This window comes from Heterodontus francisci, chromosome 1 (genome assembly GCF_036365525.1).
Source record: "Heterodontus francisci isolate sHetFra1 chromosome 1, sHetFra1.hap1, whole genome shotgun sequence".
Lineage (NCBI taxonomy): Eukaryota > Metazoa > Chordata > Chondrichthyes > Heterodontiformes > Heterodontidae > Heterodontus > Heterodontus francisci.
The window spans coordinates 28,296,184-28,310,936 of NC_090371.1; the positions used below are offsets into that span (position 1 = coordinate 28,296,184).

The 14,753-nt window shown below is 45.5% G+C and overlaps 1 protein-coding gene across 1 annotated transcript in view; it reads left to right on the forward strand.

Annotated features, from left to right (window-relative positions):
* suclg1 (succinate-CoA ligase GDP/ADP-forming subunit alph) overlaps positions 1-14,753 on the forward strand; it is a 140,545-nt gene that overhangs the window by 81,255 nt on the left and 44,537 nt on the right. The window contains exons 5-6 of the mRNA XM_068028779.1: positions 6,232-6,289; positions 12,518-12,601. Of these exons, the coding sequence (XP_067884880.1) occupies positions 6,232-6,289; positions 12,518-12,601 (142 nt within the window). The remainder of the gene's footprint in view (positions 1-6,231; positions 6,290-12,517; positions 12,602-14,753) is intronic.

A 14,753-nucleotide genomic window follows, 5' to 3' on the forward strand; every position in this document is an offset into this window, starting at 1 on the left:
CCTGCGCCGATCCAGATCCTCTCTCTAAACATGTCGCCTATTTTCTAAGGTTCTGTATCTCTTTTCTTCCTGCCCATTCATGTATCTGTCTAGATACATCTTAAAAGACTCCATCGTGCCCGCATCTACCACCTCCGCTGGCAATGCGTTCCAGGTGCCCACCACCCTCTGCGTAAAGAACTTTCCACGCATATCCCCCCTAAACTTTTCCCCTTTCACTTTGAACTCGTGTCCTCTAGTAATTGAAACCCCCACTCTGGGAAAAAGCCTCTTGCTATCCACCCTGTCTGTACCTCTCATGATTTTGTACACCTCAATCAGGTCCCCCCTCAACCTCCGTCTTTCTAATGAAAATAATCCTAATCTGCTCAACCTCTCTTCATAGCTAGCGCCCTCCATACCAGGCAACATCCTGGTGAACCTCCTCTGCACCCTCTCCAAAGCATCCACATCCTTTTGATAATGTGGCGACCAGAACTGTACGCAGTATTCCAAATGTGGCCGAACCAAAGTCCTATACAACTGTAACATGACCTGCCAACTCTTGTACTCAATGCCCCGTCCAATGAAGGAAAGCATGCCGTCTGCCTTCTTGACCATGCGGAAGAACTTTGTTTATGCAGTGGTTGATAATGACCTGGAACTCGCCCACAAGGGTCGTGGAAGCGGCGACATAGAAACAGAAAAAAGGAGCAGGGGTAGGCCATTCGGCCCTTCGAGCCTGCTCCGCCATTCATTATGATCATGGCTGATCATCCAACTCAGGAACCTGTTCCTGCTTTTCCCCCATATCTTTTGATTCCTTTCACCCCAAGAGCTATATCTAACTCCTTCTTGAAAACATACAATGTTTTGGCCACAACTGCTTTCTGTGGTAGCGAATTCCACAGGCTCACCACTCTCTGGGTGAAGAAATTTCTCCTCATCTCAGTCCTGAGAGGTTTACCGCGTATCCTTAGACTATGACCCCTGGTTCTGGACTCCCCCACCATCGGGAGCATCCTTCCTGCATCTACCCTGTCAAGTCCTGTTAAAATTTTATAGGTAACGATCAATGACTTCAACAGGAGGTTGGATGGTCACCTGAGCGATATAGACTTGCAGGGCTATGGGGATCAAGCCGGGAGTGGGTCTGAAAGCATAGCTCCATGGAGAGCCTGCATGGACTTCTGGGCCGAATGGCTTCCTTCTGTGCCATAAATGAAATGGGATGGACCACCCGGCATTGACCGAGGCACTGGAAACGACAATGGAAAACCCAGCCCTATCGACCCAGCAAAGTCCTCCTTACGAACATCTGGGGGCTTGTGCCAAAATTGGGAGAGCTGTCCCACCGACTAGTCAAGCAACAGCCTGACAGTCATACTCACGGAACCATATCTTGCAGACAATGTCCCAGATGCCACCATCACCATCCCTGGGTATGTCCTGTGCCACCAGCAGGATGGACCCACCAGAGGTGGTGGCACAGTGGTATACAGTCGGGAGGGAGTTGCCCTGGAAGTCCTCAACATTGACTCCAGACCCCATGAAGTCTCATGGCATCAGGTCAAAAAACTTGGGCAAGGAAACCTCCTGCTGATTACCATCACTGCCCAACCCCTCGATGGATGAATCAGTGCTTCTCCATGTTGAACACTAATTGGAAGAAACACTGTGGGTAGCAAGGGCACAAAATGTACTCTGGGTGGGGAACTTCAATGTCCTTCAAGAGTGGCTTGGCAGCACCACTGCTAACCGAGGTAGCCGAGTTCAAAAGAATATAGCTGCTAGACTGGGTCTGCGGCAGGTGGCGAGGGAACCAACAAGAGGGAGAAACATACTTGACCTCATCCTCACCAATCTACCTGTCACAGATGCATCTGTCCATGATAGTATAGGTGGGAATGACCACCGCACAGTCTTAGTGGAGATGACGTCCTGTCTTCATACTAAGGGTACCCACCATCGTGTTGTGTGGCACTACCACAGTGCTAAATGGGATAGATTTCGAACAGATCGTGCAACTCAGAAGTGGGTATCAATGAGGCGCTGTGAGCCATCAGCAGCAGCAGATTTGTATTCAACCACAATCTATAACCTCACTGCCCGGCCTATCCCCCTTTCTACCATTATCATCAAGTCAGAGGACCAATCCTGGTTCAATGAAGAGGGCATGCCCGGAGCAGCACCAGGCATTCCTAAGAATGAGGTGTCATCCTGGTGAACCTACAATACAGGACGACTTGCATGCCAAACAACGGAAGCAGCATGCGATAGACAGGTCGAAGCAATCCCACAACCAACGGATCAGACCTAAGCTTTGCAGTCCTGCCGCATTCAGTCGTGAATGGTGGTGGACAATTAAACAATTGACAGGAGGAGGAGGTTCCACAAATATCCCCATCCTCAACAATGGAGGAGCCGAGCACATCAGTGCAAAAGATAAGGCTTTGCATCCATTTTCAGGTAGAAGTGCTGAGTGGATGATCCATCTCTGCCTCCTCCTGAGGTCCCCAACATCACAAATGCCAGTCTTCAGCAAATCCGATTCACTTCACCTAATATCGAGAAACGGCTGAAGGCACTGCATACTGCAAAGGCTATGGGCCCTGACAACATTCCGGCAATAGTACTGAAGACTTGTGCTCCAGAACTATCCGTACACCTAGCCAAGTTGTTCAAGTACAGCTACAACACTGGCATCTACTCGGCAATGTGGAAAATTGCCCAGCTATGTCCTGTGCACAAAAAGCTGGTCGAATCTGACCCAGCCAATTACAGCCCTATCAGTCTACTCTCGATCGTCAGCAAAGTGAGGGAAGGGGTCATCAACAGTGCTATCAAACAGCACTTGTTCATCGATAACCTGCTCAGCGATGCTCAGTTTGGAATTCGTCAGATCCACTTCACTCCCGACCTCATCACAGCTTTGGTCCAAACATGGACAAAAGAGTTGAACTCCAGAGAAGAGGTTAGATTCACTGCCCTTGACATCAAGGCAGCGTTTGACCGAGAATGGCATCAAGGAACCCTAGCACATCAGGGGGAATACTCTCCGCGAGTTGGAATCACACCTAATCAAAGAAGATGGTTGTGGTTGTTGGAGGTCAATCATCTCGGTCCCAGAACATCACTGTCGGAGTTTCTCAGGATAGTGTCCTAGGCCCAAGCATCTTCAGATGCTTCATCAATGACCACCTCTCCATCATGAGGTGCGAAGTGGGGATGTGCGCTGATGACGGCACAGTGTTCAGCACCATTTGCGACTCTTCAGATACTGAAGCAGTCTATGTAGAAATGCAGCAAGACTTGGATAACATCCAAGCTTGGGCTGATAAGTGGCAAGTAACATTCGCGCCACACAAGGACAGGCTATAACTATCTCATGCAAGAGAGAGTCTAACCATCTCCACTTGACACTCAGTGCCATTACGATCACTGAATCCGCCACTATAAACATTCTGGGGGTTACTATTGACCAGAAACTGAACTGGACCAGCCACATAAATGCTGTGGCTGCAAGAGCAGGTCAGAGGCTAGGAATTCTGCAGCGAGTAACTCAGCACCTGTCTCCCCAATGCCTGTCTACCATCTACAAGGCAAGAGTCAGGAGTGCGATGGAATGCTGTCCACTTGCCTGGATGGGTGCAGCTCCAACAATACTCAAGAAGCTCGACACCATCCAGGACTAAGCAGCCTGCTTGATTGGCACCCCATCCATCACCCTCAACATTCACTCCCTCCACCACCGAAGCACAGTGCTGTAGTGTGTACCATCTACAAGATGTACTGCAGCAATGCACCAAGGCTTCTTCAACAGCACCTTCCAAACTCGCGACCGCTACCACTTAAAAGGACAAGGGCAGCAGTGCATGGGAACACCACCACCTGCAAGTTCCCATCCAAGCCACACACCATCCTGACGTGAAACTATATTGCCGTTCCTTCACTGTTGCTGGGTCAAAATCCTGGAATTCCCTTCCTAACAGCACTGTGGTGTACCTACACCACATGGACTGCAGCGGTTCAAGACGGCAGCTCACCATCACCTTCTCAAGGGCAATTAGGGATGGGCAATAAATGCTGACCTAGCCAGCGATGCTCACATCCCACAAACAAATAAAAAAAAAATGACACTGACTCTATGTCCCTTACATTCAAGTCCAAATCATTGGTCTCTACCACAGAAAGCAAGGGAACTAATACTGAGCCCTGCGGAACCCTGCTAGAAACTGCCTTCCAGTCACAAAAACCCCCATCAACCAATATCCTTTGCTTCCTGCCTCAAATTTTGATCCAGTGTGCCACTTTGCCTCGAATCCCATGGGCTTTTACTTTCCTGACCAGTCTGCCATGTGGGATCTTATCAAAAGCCTTATTGAAATCCATATAGACTACATGAAATACATACCCTTATCAACCCTGCTTCTCACCTTCTCAACAAATTGAATTATGTTAGTCAGACGCAACTTTCACTTAAATCTGTACTGATTGTCTTTGATTAATCTGTGTCTTTCTAAATGAAGATTTTTCCTGTCCCTCAGAATCTTTTCCAATAATTTTCCCACCACCATGGTTAGGCTGACTAATCTGTAATTACTCGATCTATCCCTTTCTCCCTCTTTAAACAATGGTACAATGTTAGCTGTCCTGTGGCACTATACCTGTAGCCAGAGTGGATTGGAAAATGATGGCCAGAGCCTCTGCCATTCTCTTGCTTTCCTTAATAGCTTAGATACATTCCATTCAGCCCTGGGTATCAAACCCTTTATTCCTGCCCCTCTCACTATTAACTTCATCTAATATTTCACACTCCTCCTGCCTGATTACAATGTTTTTATCGTCCCTCTCTTTTGTGAAAACAGACGCAAAATATTCATTAAGAACCATACCACAGTCTTCAGCCTCCCCACATAGGTTACCCTTATTTTCCCTAATAGGCCCTACTCTTTCTTTAGTTATCCTCTTGCTCTTTATGTATTTATCAAAAACTTGGGATTTTCCTTGATTTTACTTGCCAATATTTTTTCATGCCCTCGCTTTTCTTTCCTAATTTATTTTTTCATTTTACCCCTACACTTTCTATACTCCTCCAGCTTTTCTGCAATATTGTGCCCTTAGTATCTGTCTTAAGCTTCCCGTTATTCCTTTATCCCCTCCTTTACGCCCCTGGACATCAGGGGGTTCTGGATTGTTAGTTTCACCCTTTTTCTTTAAGGGAACATATTTGCTCTGAACTATCACTATCTCGTCCTTGAATGCCTCCCACTAATCTGGCATTGATTTACCTTCAAATAGCTATTTCTAGTCCACTTTAGCTAAATCACATCTCTGCTTAGTAAAATTAGCTTTTCTCCAATTGAGAACTTTTAGTCCCGGTCTATCTTTGTCCTTTTCCATAACTACCCTAGATCTAACTGAATTATGATCACTTCCACCAAAGTGCTCCCCAACTGATACCCCTTCCACCTGCCCAGCTTCATTCCCTAAAACTAAGTTCAGAACTGCCCCCTCTCTAGTTGTGCCTGCTATGTACTGTTTAGAAAAGTTTTCCTGAATACATGAATTCTGCTCCCTCTGTGCCTTTCACACTAATTCTATCCCAGTTAACTTGGGGTAGTTGAAATCCCCTGCTATTTCTGCGTTGTTGTTTTTACACTGCTCAGAGATTTGCCAACATATTTGCTCTTCTATCTCTGTCTGACTATTGGGGGTCTATTGTACACTCCCAGTTGTGTGATTGCCTCTTTGTTCTGTTCAACCGATATGGCCTCATTTGATGATCCTTCTACCAGATCAACCTTCCTCACAGCTATAATTTAACCAATATTGCGACCCACCTCCTTTTTTAATCCTCTTCTCTATCTTGTCTGAAAACCCAGTAACCAGGAATGCTGAGCTGCTATTTGTGCCTTTCTTTCAGCAATGTTTCAGCAATAGCTGTTATATAATATTCCTACGTGTAAATCTGTGCTCTCAGCTCATCTGTGTTCTTCCCTAGACTTCTTGCATTGAAGTATATACCATTTAACTCTGCCATACTCCCTTGTTGTCTATTTTCTAGCCGAACAGTGTAACTAATAACCTTAGTTTGAGCACCTAATGTTGCCTTTTCTTAGCCATGTTCACTTGAAGTAGATTGTTAAAAGGTTTTCATTTTGTGCCTCCTCTTTGTATTTTGCTTATTTGATTGTTTTATGCAGACTGTGACATGTCTTATTCCTCTGAATTAATTTATTCTTTTTTAAGCCCGGAGAATGTAAAATTGGAATCATGCCTGGACACATCCATATGAAAGGAAGAATTGGTGAGTACCGGATACAAATTAGCTTCTATCTCTCAAGGATTTTTGGCACTGTATTGTGCAATGAGCAAAACTTCAACAATAATTTGAATATATATTTAATCTGGAAAATGTCTTCAGAGTTGTGAGGCAAACAGGTACGAAGCCAAAGGAGAGATGAAGAAGGATGACGAAAGGCTTGGTTCCTGGAGTCTTCTAAAGACTAGAAATGGAGAGGCAAATAGAATTTGGGAGGGAATGCCACCAAGTGGGGCACAAGCAGCTGAAGGCAAGGCTTCTAATGATGAGAAATAAGTGATCTACAAGACGATGGAAGTCAGTCTAACAGAAATCTTTGGGGGCACGTTGTGGGATTGGAGGAGGTAATGAGTATCAGGCAGGGAGGGATGTGGAGCGTTCTGAAAACAAGTAGACAAACATTTTAAACTTGAGGCATGGTTGAACTAGGAGATAAAATAGTAAGGACAGAGGGTGATTAGATATGAACTGCATGTTTTTTTTTGAAGATTTTCTAGTGAAATATTCTCTCCAAATATTTGTATCTCTTGACCAGTTATTCTGGCTGAGTTCTCTCGCCCAGTTTTCTTCTCTGCTCCCCTGAGGACTATGGACTCCTGCAGAATATGGTTTCACAGACATCAACAACCTTCTGATGTCTAGTTCAAGTGGGCACTTTTCATGTCTAAGGCGGTTAAGTGTCAGGAACCTATCCAACATGAAGGACATTTCTGCTGAGTCTAATCTTTCTGTCGCCTGACATCTTGTTTAGTTTAGTTTTAGTTTAGAGATACAGCACCGAAACAGGCCCTTCGGCCCACCGAGTCTGTGCCGACCATCAACCACCCATTTATACTAATCCTACACTAATTCCATATTCCTACCACATCCCCACCTGTCCCCCTATATTTCCCTACCACCTACCTATACTAAGGGCAATTTATAATGGCCAATTAACCTATCAACCAGCAAGTCTTTGGCATGTGGGAGGAAACCGGAGCACCCGGAGGAAACCCAAGCAGACACAGGGAGAACTTGCAAACTCCACACAGGCAGTACCCAGAATTGAACCCGGGTCGCTGGAGCTGTGAGGCTGCGGTGCTAACCACTGCGCCACTGTGCCGCCCCTCTAGTCATGGAAACTGGGCAGCAGTTAGATGTAAGTTTCTCGATTAATTTTCAGATGTCAGAATAAATCCCTGTTGTAGTTTACTGTGGTTCCACAAATCTATCTGGGCTGTACAGGTAAGTCTAGGCATTGGGGTGCTACAGTTGATCTCAATGCCCTAGGTTAAGGAAGAGAATATTAGTCCAGGTTTCTGCTCTAATTCCACATGTTTGTTGGCTTCAGTTGAGGGCAGGAATAGGTTCAATTCGAGGTGCCTTCCAGAGTTGATTAGCCTAATACACATTCTGCTTCAGCTCCATTGGAATGAATGAACACTAAATGTCTGAGGTTCATGAAGCTGCACGCCAACAAGAATCAGCACTTTCAGAAGAGGAAAAGGGAAAGTCACCTTGCAGCTTTTCTTTCATGCAAGGCTATGGCTGTGAACCTGCACAAGTTAAAACACACATTTGTTAGGTACCACTGTGTGACTTGCCTTCCTCAGAGATCTGATAAGAGGTGAGATACTTTCGCCAAATGGCGGATTTCCGACATTGGGGATTTGGAAATCCCCCATTGGCCTTTTCCCTTTCCGACCTTAAAAGATCGGCTTTAAGTTCTGATTTTTTAAAAAGCCAACCAACGACAAAGCTGCCTGAGTTGAATGGTGTACAGTGTGTGTGGGGTGAAGCTGGAAGGAGTTGTTTGTGTGTGTGTGTCTGCATGTGTGCGTGTGGGAAGTTGAATGGGGTACTGTGTGTGCGTGGAGTTGAATGGGGTACTGTGTGTGCGTGGAGTTGAATGGGGTACTGTGTGTGCGTGGAGTTGAATGGGGTACTGTGTGTGCGTGGAGTTGAATGGGGTACTGTGTGTGCGTGGAGTTGAATGGGGTACTGTGTGTGCGTGGAGTTGAATGGGGTAGTATGCGTGCGTGGAGTTGGATGGGGTAGTGGTGTAAAAATAATAGGGTAATAATAGTAGGGGATTTCAACTTCCCCAATATCAACTGGGATAGTCTTAGTGTAAAAGGCTTAAAGAGGGTGGAATTCTTAAAATGCATACAGGAGAGCTTTTTGAGCCAGTATGGAGAAAATCCTACAAGAGAATGGGCAATACTGGACGTAAACCAAGGGAATGAAGCCGAACAAGTGGTAGAAGTGTCAGTGGGGGAGCATTTCGGGGATAGTGACCATAACTCTAAGATTTAAGGTAGTTGTGGAAAAGGACAAAGGAAATAAAGGTACTGAATGGGGGGAAGGTCGATTTCAATATGATAAAACAGAATCTGGCCAAAGTGGACTGGGAGCAGCTTCTTGTAGGAAAGTCTACATCAGACCAGTGGGAGTCATTCAAAGAGGAAATAGTGAGGGTTCAGAACCAACATGTACCCGTTAAGGTAAAAGGGTAGGATCAACAGGGCCAGGGAACCTTGCATTAGATTAGAGATACAGCACTGAAACAGGCCCTTCGGCCCACCGAGTCTGAGCCGACCATCAACCACCCATTTATACTAATCCTACACTAATCCCATATTCCTACCAAGTATCCCTATATTTCCCTACCACCTACCTATACTAGTGACAATTTATAATGGCCAATTTACCTACCAACCTGCAAGTCTTTTGGCTTGTGGGAGGAAACCGGAGCACCCGGAGAAAACCCAGGGTCCCTGGAGCTGTGAGGCTGCAGTGCTAACCACTGCGCCACTGTGCCGCCAACAAGGGATGTCAAGGGATGTAGAGAATTGGATCAGAAAAAAAAAAAGGAGGCTTATGGCAGTTTCAGAGCACGGAAAATAGCGGAGGCACTAGAGGAGGATAGAAAGTGTAGGGGGGTACGAAAAAAAGTTAATAGAGCAAAGAGGGGACATGACAAAACACTGGCGGGCAAGATAAAGGAAAATCCGAAGGCGTTTCATAAATATATTAAGGGCAAGAGAAGGGCCCATTAGGTACCAAAGTGGCAATCTGTGTATGGAGCCGGAGGACATAGGTGAGGTTTTAAATGATTACTTTTCAGCGTTGTTCACTATTGAAATGGACCATCTAGGTGTAGAGATCAGGGAGGGGGATTGTGATATACTTGAACATATTAGCATCGAAAGGGAGGATGTATTAGCTGTTTTAGTGGTCTTAAAATTGGATAAATCCCAGGCCCAGATGAGATGTATCCCAGGCTCTTATGTGAGGCAAGGGAGGAGATAGCAGGGGCTCTGACACAAATTTTCAAATCCTCTCTAGCCACAGGAGAGGTGCCAGAGGTCTGGAGGACAGCGAATGTGGTTCCATTATTCAAGAAAGGTAGCAGGGATTAGATTAGAGATACAGCACTGAAACAGGCCCTTCGGCCCACCGAGTCTGTGCCGAACATCAACCACCCATTTATACTAATCCTGCACTAATCCCATATTCCCAACAAACATCCCCACTTGTCCCTATATTTCCCTACCACCTACCTATACTGGTGACAATTTATAATGGCCAATTTACCTATCAACCTGCAAGTCTTTTGGCTTGTGGGAGGAAACCGGAGCACCCGGAGAAAACCCACGCAGACACAGGGAGAACTTGCAAACTCCACACAGGCAGTACCCGGAATCGAACCCGGGTCCCTGGAGCTGTGAGGCTGCGGTGCTAACCACTGCGCCACTGTGCCGCCCTAAAACCAGGTAATTATAGGCCGGTGAGTCTAACATCAGTGGTTGGGAAACTGTTGGAAAAAATTCTGAGGGACAGGATTAATCCTCCACTTGGAGAGGCAGGGATTAATCAGGGATAGTCAGCATGACTTTGTCAGGGGGAGATTGTGTCTAACTAACTTGATTGAATTTTTCAAGTTGGCGACTAGATGTGTAGATGAGGGTAAAGCAGTTGATGTAGTCTACATGGACTTCAGTTAGGCTTTTGATAAAGTCCCGCATGGGAGATTGGTTAAGAAGGTGAGAGCCCATGGGATCCAGGGCAATTTGGCAAATTGGATCCAAAATTGGCTTAGTGGCAGGAGGCAGAGGATAATGGTCGAGGGTTGTTTTTGCGAGTGGAAGCCTGTGACCAGTTGAGTACCACAGGGATCGGTGCTGGGACCCTTGCTGCTTGTAGTGTACATTAATGATTTAGGCGTGAATATAGGAGGTATGATAAGTAAGTTTGCAGATGACGCAAAAATTGGTGGTGTCGTAAATAGGAGGAATGCCTTAGATTACAGGATGATATAGATGGACTGGTAAGATGGGCGGAGCAATGGCAAATGGAATTTAATCCCGAGAAGTATGAGGTGAGGCATTTTGGGAACACTAACAAGGCAAGGGAATATACAATGGGTTGTAGGACCCTAGGAAGTACAGAGGGTCAGAGGGACCGTGTGTACTTGTCCATAGATCACTGAAGGCAGCAGCACAGTTAGATAAGGTGGTTAGGAAGGCATATGGGATACCTGCCTTTATTAGCCGAGGCATAGAATATAAGAGCAGGAAGGTTATGATGGAGCTGTATAAAACGCTAGTTAGGCCACAGCTGGAGTACTGTGTACAGTTCTGGTCATCACACTATAGGAAGGATGTGATTGCACTGGAGAGGGTGCAGAGGAAATTCACCAGGATGTTGCTTGGGCTGGAGCAGTTCAGCTATGAAGAGAGACTGAAAAGGCTCGGGTTGTTTTCTTTGGAGCAGAGAAGGCTGAGGGGAGATATGATTGAGAAATACAAAATTATGAGGGGCATTGATAGGTTAGATGGGAAAAAACCTTTTCCCTTAATGGAGTGGTCAATAACGAGGGGGCATAGATTTAAGGTAAGTGGCAGGAGGTTTAGAGGGGATTTGAGGAAAATGTTTTTCACCCGGAGGGTTTTTGGAATCTGGAACGCGCTGCCTGAAGAGGCGTTAGAGGCAGGAATCCTCTCAACATTTAAGAAGTATTTAGATGAGCACGTGAAACGCCATAGCATACAGGGCTACGGGCCAAGTGCTGGAAAATGGGATTAGAATAGTTAGGTGCTTGATGGCCAGTACGGACACGATGGGCTGAAGGGCCTGTTTCTGTATAACTCTGACTCTTTGACAGTAATCGAAGGTAAACCAAGGGAAAACTAATGTTTCTACACATTTGAAGGGGCCTGGACGCATTTGCATTGATTACAGATCATTCTTTTGGGCCTCCTTATCTCGAGAGACAATGGATACGTGCCTGGAGGTGGTCAGTGGTTTGTGAAGCAGCGCCTGGAGTGGCTATAAAGGCCAATTCTGGAGTGACAGGCTCTTCCACAGGTGCTGCAGAGAAATTTGTTTGTTGGGGCTGTTGCACAGACAGATCATTAACAGTGATATAATTTACATGATTCAAAAAAGATTTTCAGTCTTTTTTGTTTTTGGCCACTCACCCTTGCACTTTGGTCTGGGCCTGAAGTCACATTGAGTACTGCAGTTTTCAGTACATATAGGGCATTAATGAATCAGTTGAGTTTTTACAATCTGACAGCTTCATGATCTCTTTTACTAGTACTATTTTTGTTTCCAGACTTTTAAAATGGAATTCAAATTCTCAAGCTGTCATGGTGGGATTTGAGTGTTCCCTCTCTCGGTTGTTAGTCTAGGCTTCTGGATTACTGGTTCAGTAACATAACCACTATGCTGGCATACTTGCATGTTTTTCTTGGAGAGTTTCTTCCCTCCCTTCCTCTTCTAAAGGAATTAATTCCTTGCCAGTTACGACTACTTTTGGTTATTTATTGTATGAGCCTTCGCAAGTTCTAAAACCAGTGAAGCATAATGGCTGAATTAAAATCCTGTCTTTGCTTTGTATCCACGCATGAGTACTTCCAGAAGGTGCCACTGGATAGTGATCGGCAAATATCTAGGTCAACTTGCCCCTTCCCTCAGGCAGGGATGATGAGGTCAATTTTAGAGAGCCTTATTTTGGGCACCATCTGAGATCAGCTGACTTAGCACAGATTAGAGATGAAACCTGGGACCTTCCTGCTCTTTGTGGCTCATCTCATTGCATAAATTTTTTGAGCCATGGTAATTGAAATGGGTAATGTAATGGGGATGTTGCATGCTAAACCATTGTAACTAGAAAACTACCTTGGTAGGGATTTTCATGTTTTCAATAAACAAATGTTTTTTTTTCAGGCATTGTTTCAAGATCTGGTACGCTAACATATGAAGCTGTTCACCAGACGACAGAGGTTGGCCTGGGCCAGTCTCTCTGTGTTGGTAAGTCACATGCTTTCCTGCCAGGGTCGGACCTGTCTTGCATATCGTATGTATTTCCACAAGTGCAGCTGTGCTAAGAGAACTGTGGAAACAGTGTAGTCATTACCATGCTCTTGTCGTGTTCCCACCGTTGTGAGTACAGCATGTGTCTTGATCCAAGATACGATGTAACATGATGACTTGCAGCTCCTTTCTGTTTGTTCTTCAAGCGGTTTAGAAAAAGTCACAGGTCTTTCTGAGCATCTGGAAAGACACTGCTTGATTCGGGACAGTCAGCACGGTTTTGTGAGGGGTAGGTCTTGCCTCACAAGCCTGATTGAATTCTTTGAGCAGGTGACCAAGCAAGTGGATGAGGGTAAACCAGTGGATGTGGTGTACATGGATTTTAGTAAGGCATTTGATAAGGTCCCCCATGGTAGACTTATGGAGAAAGTCAGGAGGCATGGGATAGTGGGGAATGTGGCCAGTTGGATTAAGAATTGGCTAACTGATAGAAGGCAGAGAGTGGTCTTAGATGGTAAATACTCAGCCTGGAGCCCAGTTACCAGTGGCGTGCCGCAGGGATCAGTTCTGGGTCCTCTCCTGTTTGTGATTTTTATTAACGACTTGGATGAGGAAGTCGAAGGGTGGGTCAGTAAATTTGCAGATGATACAAAGGTTGGTGGAGTTGTGGATACCGAGGAGGGCTATTGTCGTCTGCAAAGGGACTTGGATAGGTTGCAGTGCTGGGCTGAAAAGTGGCAGATGGAGTTTAACCCTGAAAAGTGTGAGGTAGTCCATTTTGGAAGGACAAACATGAATGCAAAATACTGGGTTAACGGTAGGGTTCTTGGGCATGTGGAGGAGCAGAGAGACCTTGGGGTCTATGTGCATAGATCATTGAAAGTTGCAACTCAAGTGGATAGGGCTGTGAAGAAGGCATATGGGGTGTTAGCGTTCATTAGCAGAGGGATTGAATTTAAGAGCCGTGAGGTGATGATGCAGCTGTACAGGACCTTGGTAAGGCCTCATTTGGAGTACTGTGTGCAGTTCTGGTCGCCTCATTTTAGGAAGGATGTGGAAGCCTTGGAGAGGGTGCAGAGGAGATTTACCAGGATGTTGCCTGGAATGGAGAATAAGTCTTACGAGGAAAGGCTGAACATTCTAGGCCTCTTCTCATTAGAAAGGAGAAGGATGAGGGGTGACATGATAGAGGTTTATAAGATGATCAGGGGAATAGATAGGGTAGACAGTCAGAAACTTTTTCCCCGGGTGGAGCAAAGCGTTACAAGGGGTCATAAATTTAAGGTGAAGGGTGGGAGATATAAGGGGGATGTCAGGGGAAGGTTCTTTACCCAGAGAGTGGTCGAGGCATGGAATGCCTTGCCCGGGGAAGTTGTTGAGTCAGAAACTTTAGGGACTTTCAAAAGGCTTTTGGATAGGTATATGGATAAAGGAGAATGATGGGGTATAGATTAAATTGTCCTTGACAGAGGACAAAGGATCGGCACAACATTGTGGGCCGAAGGGCCTGTTCTGTGCTGTATGTTCTATGTTCTATGTTCTATGTTCTTTCTTGGCCGTGGCCTCGCTGTCCCCAGCTTTCCTCTCGGGTTACTGTCAGCAGCACAAGACCTATAGGTCGTGAATCCGCGATGCAGACACCACCACTGATTTATCCTGTGCCATTTATAAGGTCTCCTTTTGTGTCATCTATATCTTGTCTCTACAATCTTTTCTGAGCCTTTCTTGCCCCTCGACATTCAGCATTCCCAGCTTATAGAGATAGTGTGTGGTTCACTTTAATTAAGCAGTCAGAAGTCTCATTTTCTCAGAATTCTGACAGCATTTCAGAATTTGGCAGCCTTAAAAAGGTGTTATAAGTGAACATTTGCCAATTAATGTTTTGGCTGTGATTTCCTAGAGTTATAAGTTGCAGCATTAGCATAACAGTTCAAGTAAATGGAAAGATAATCCAAAACCTGATCAAATCCATTTTAAGTTCTTATTTTAATCTAATTGTTCCTGTATTTCTTTATCTATCCTTGACCTGGGTGCTGCTTCCCAACATCAGTTTGGCTGGAAGGGAAAATCGAGATTTTCAGTTCCCTGAAGGACTGAATGCGGTGCATCTAGGGAGCTTACATGTTAGAGTGCTATAGACTGCTTGTAG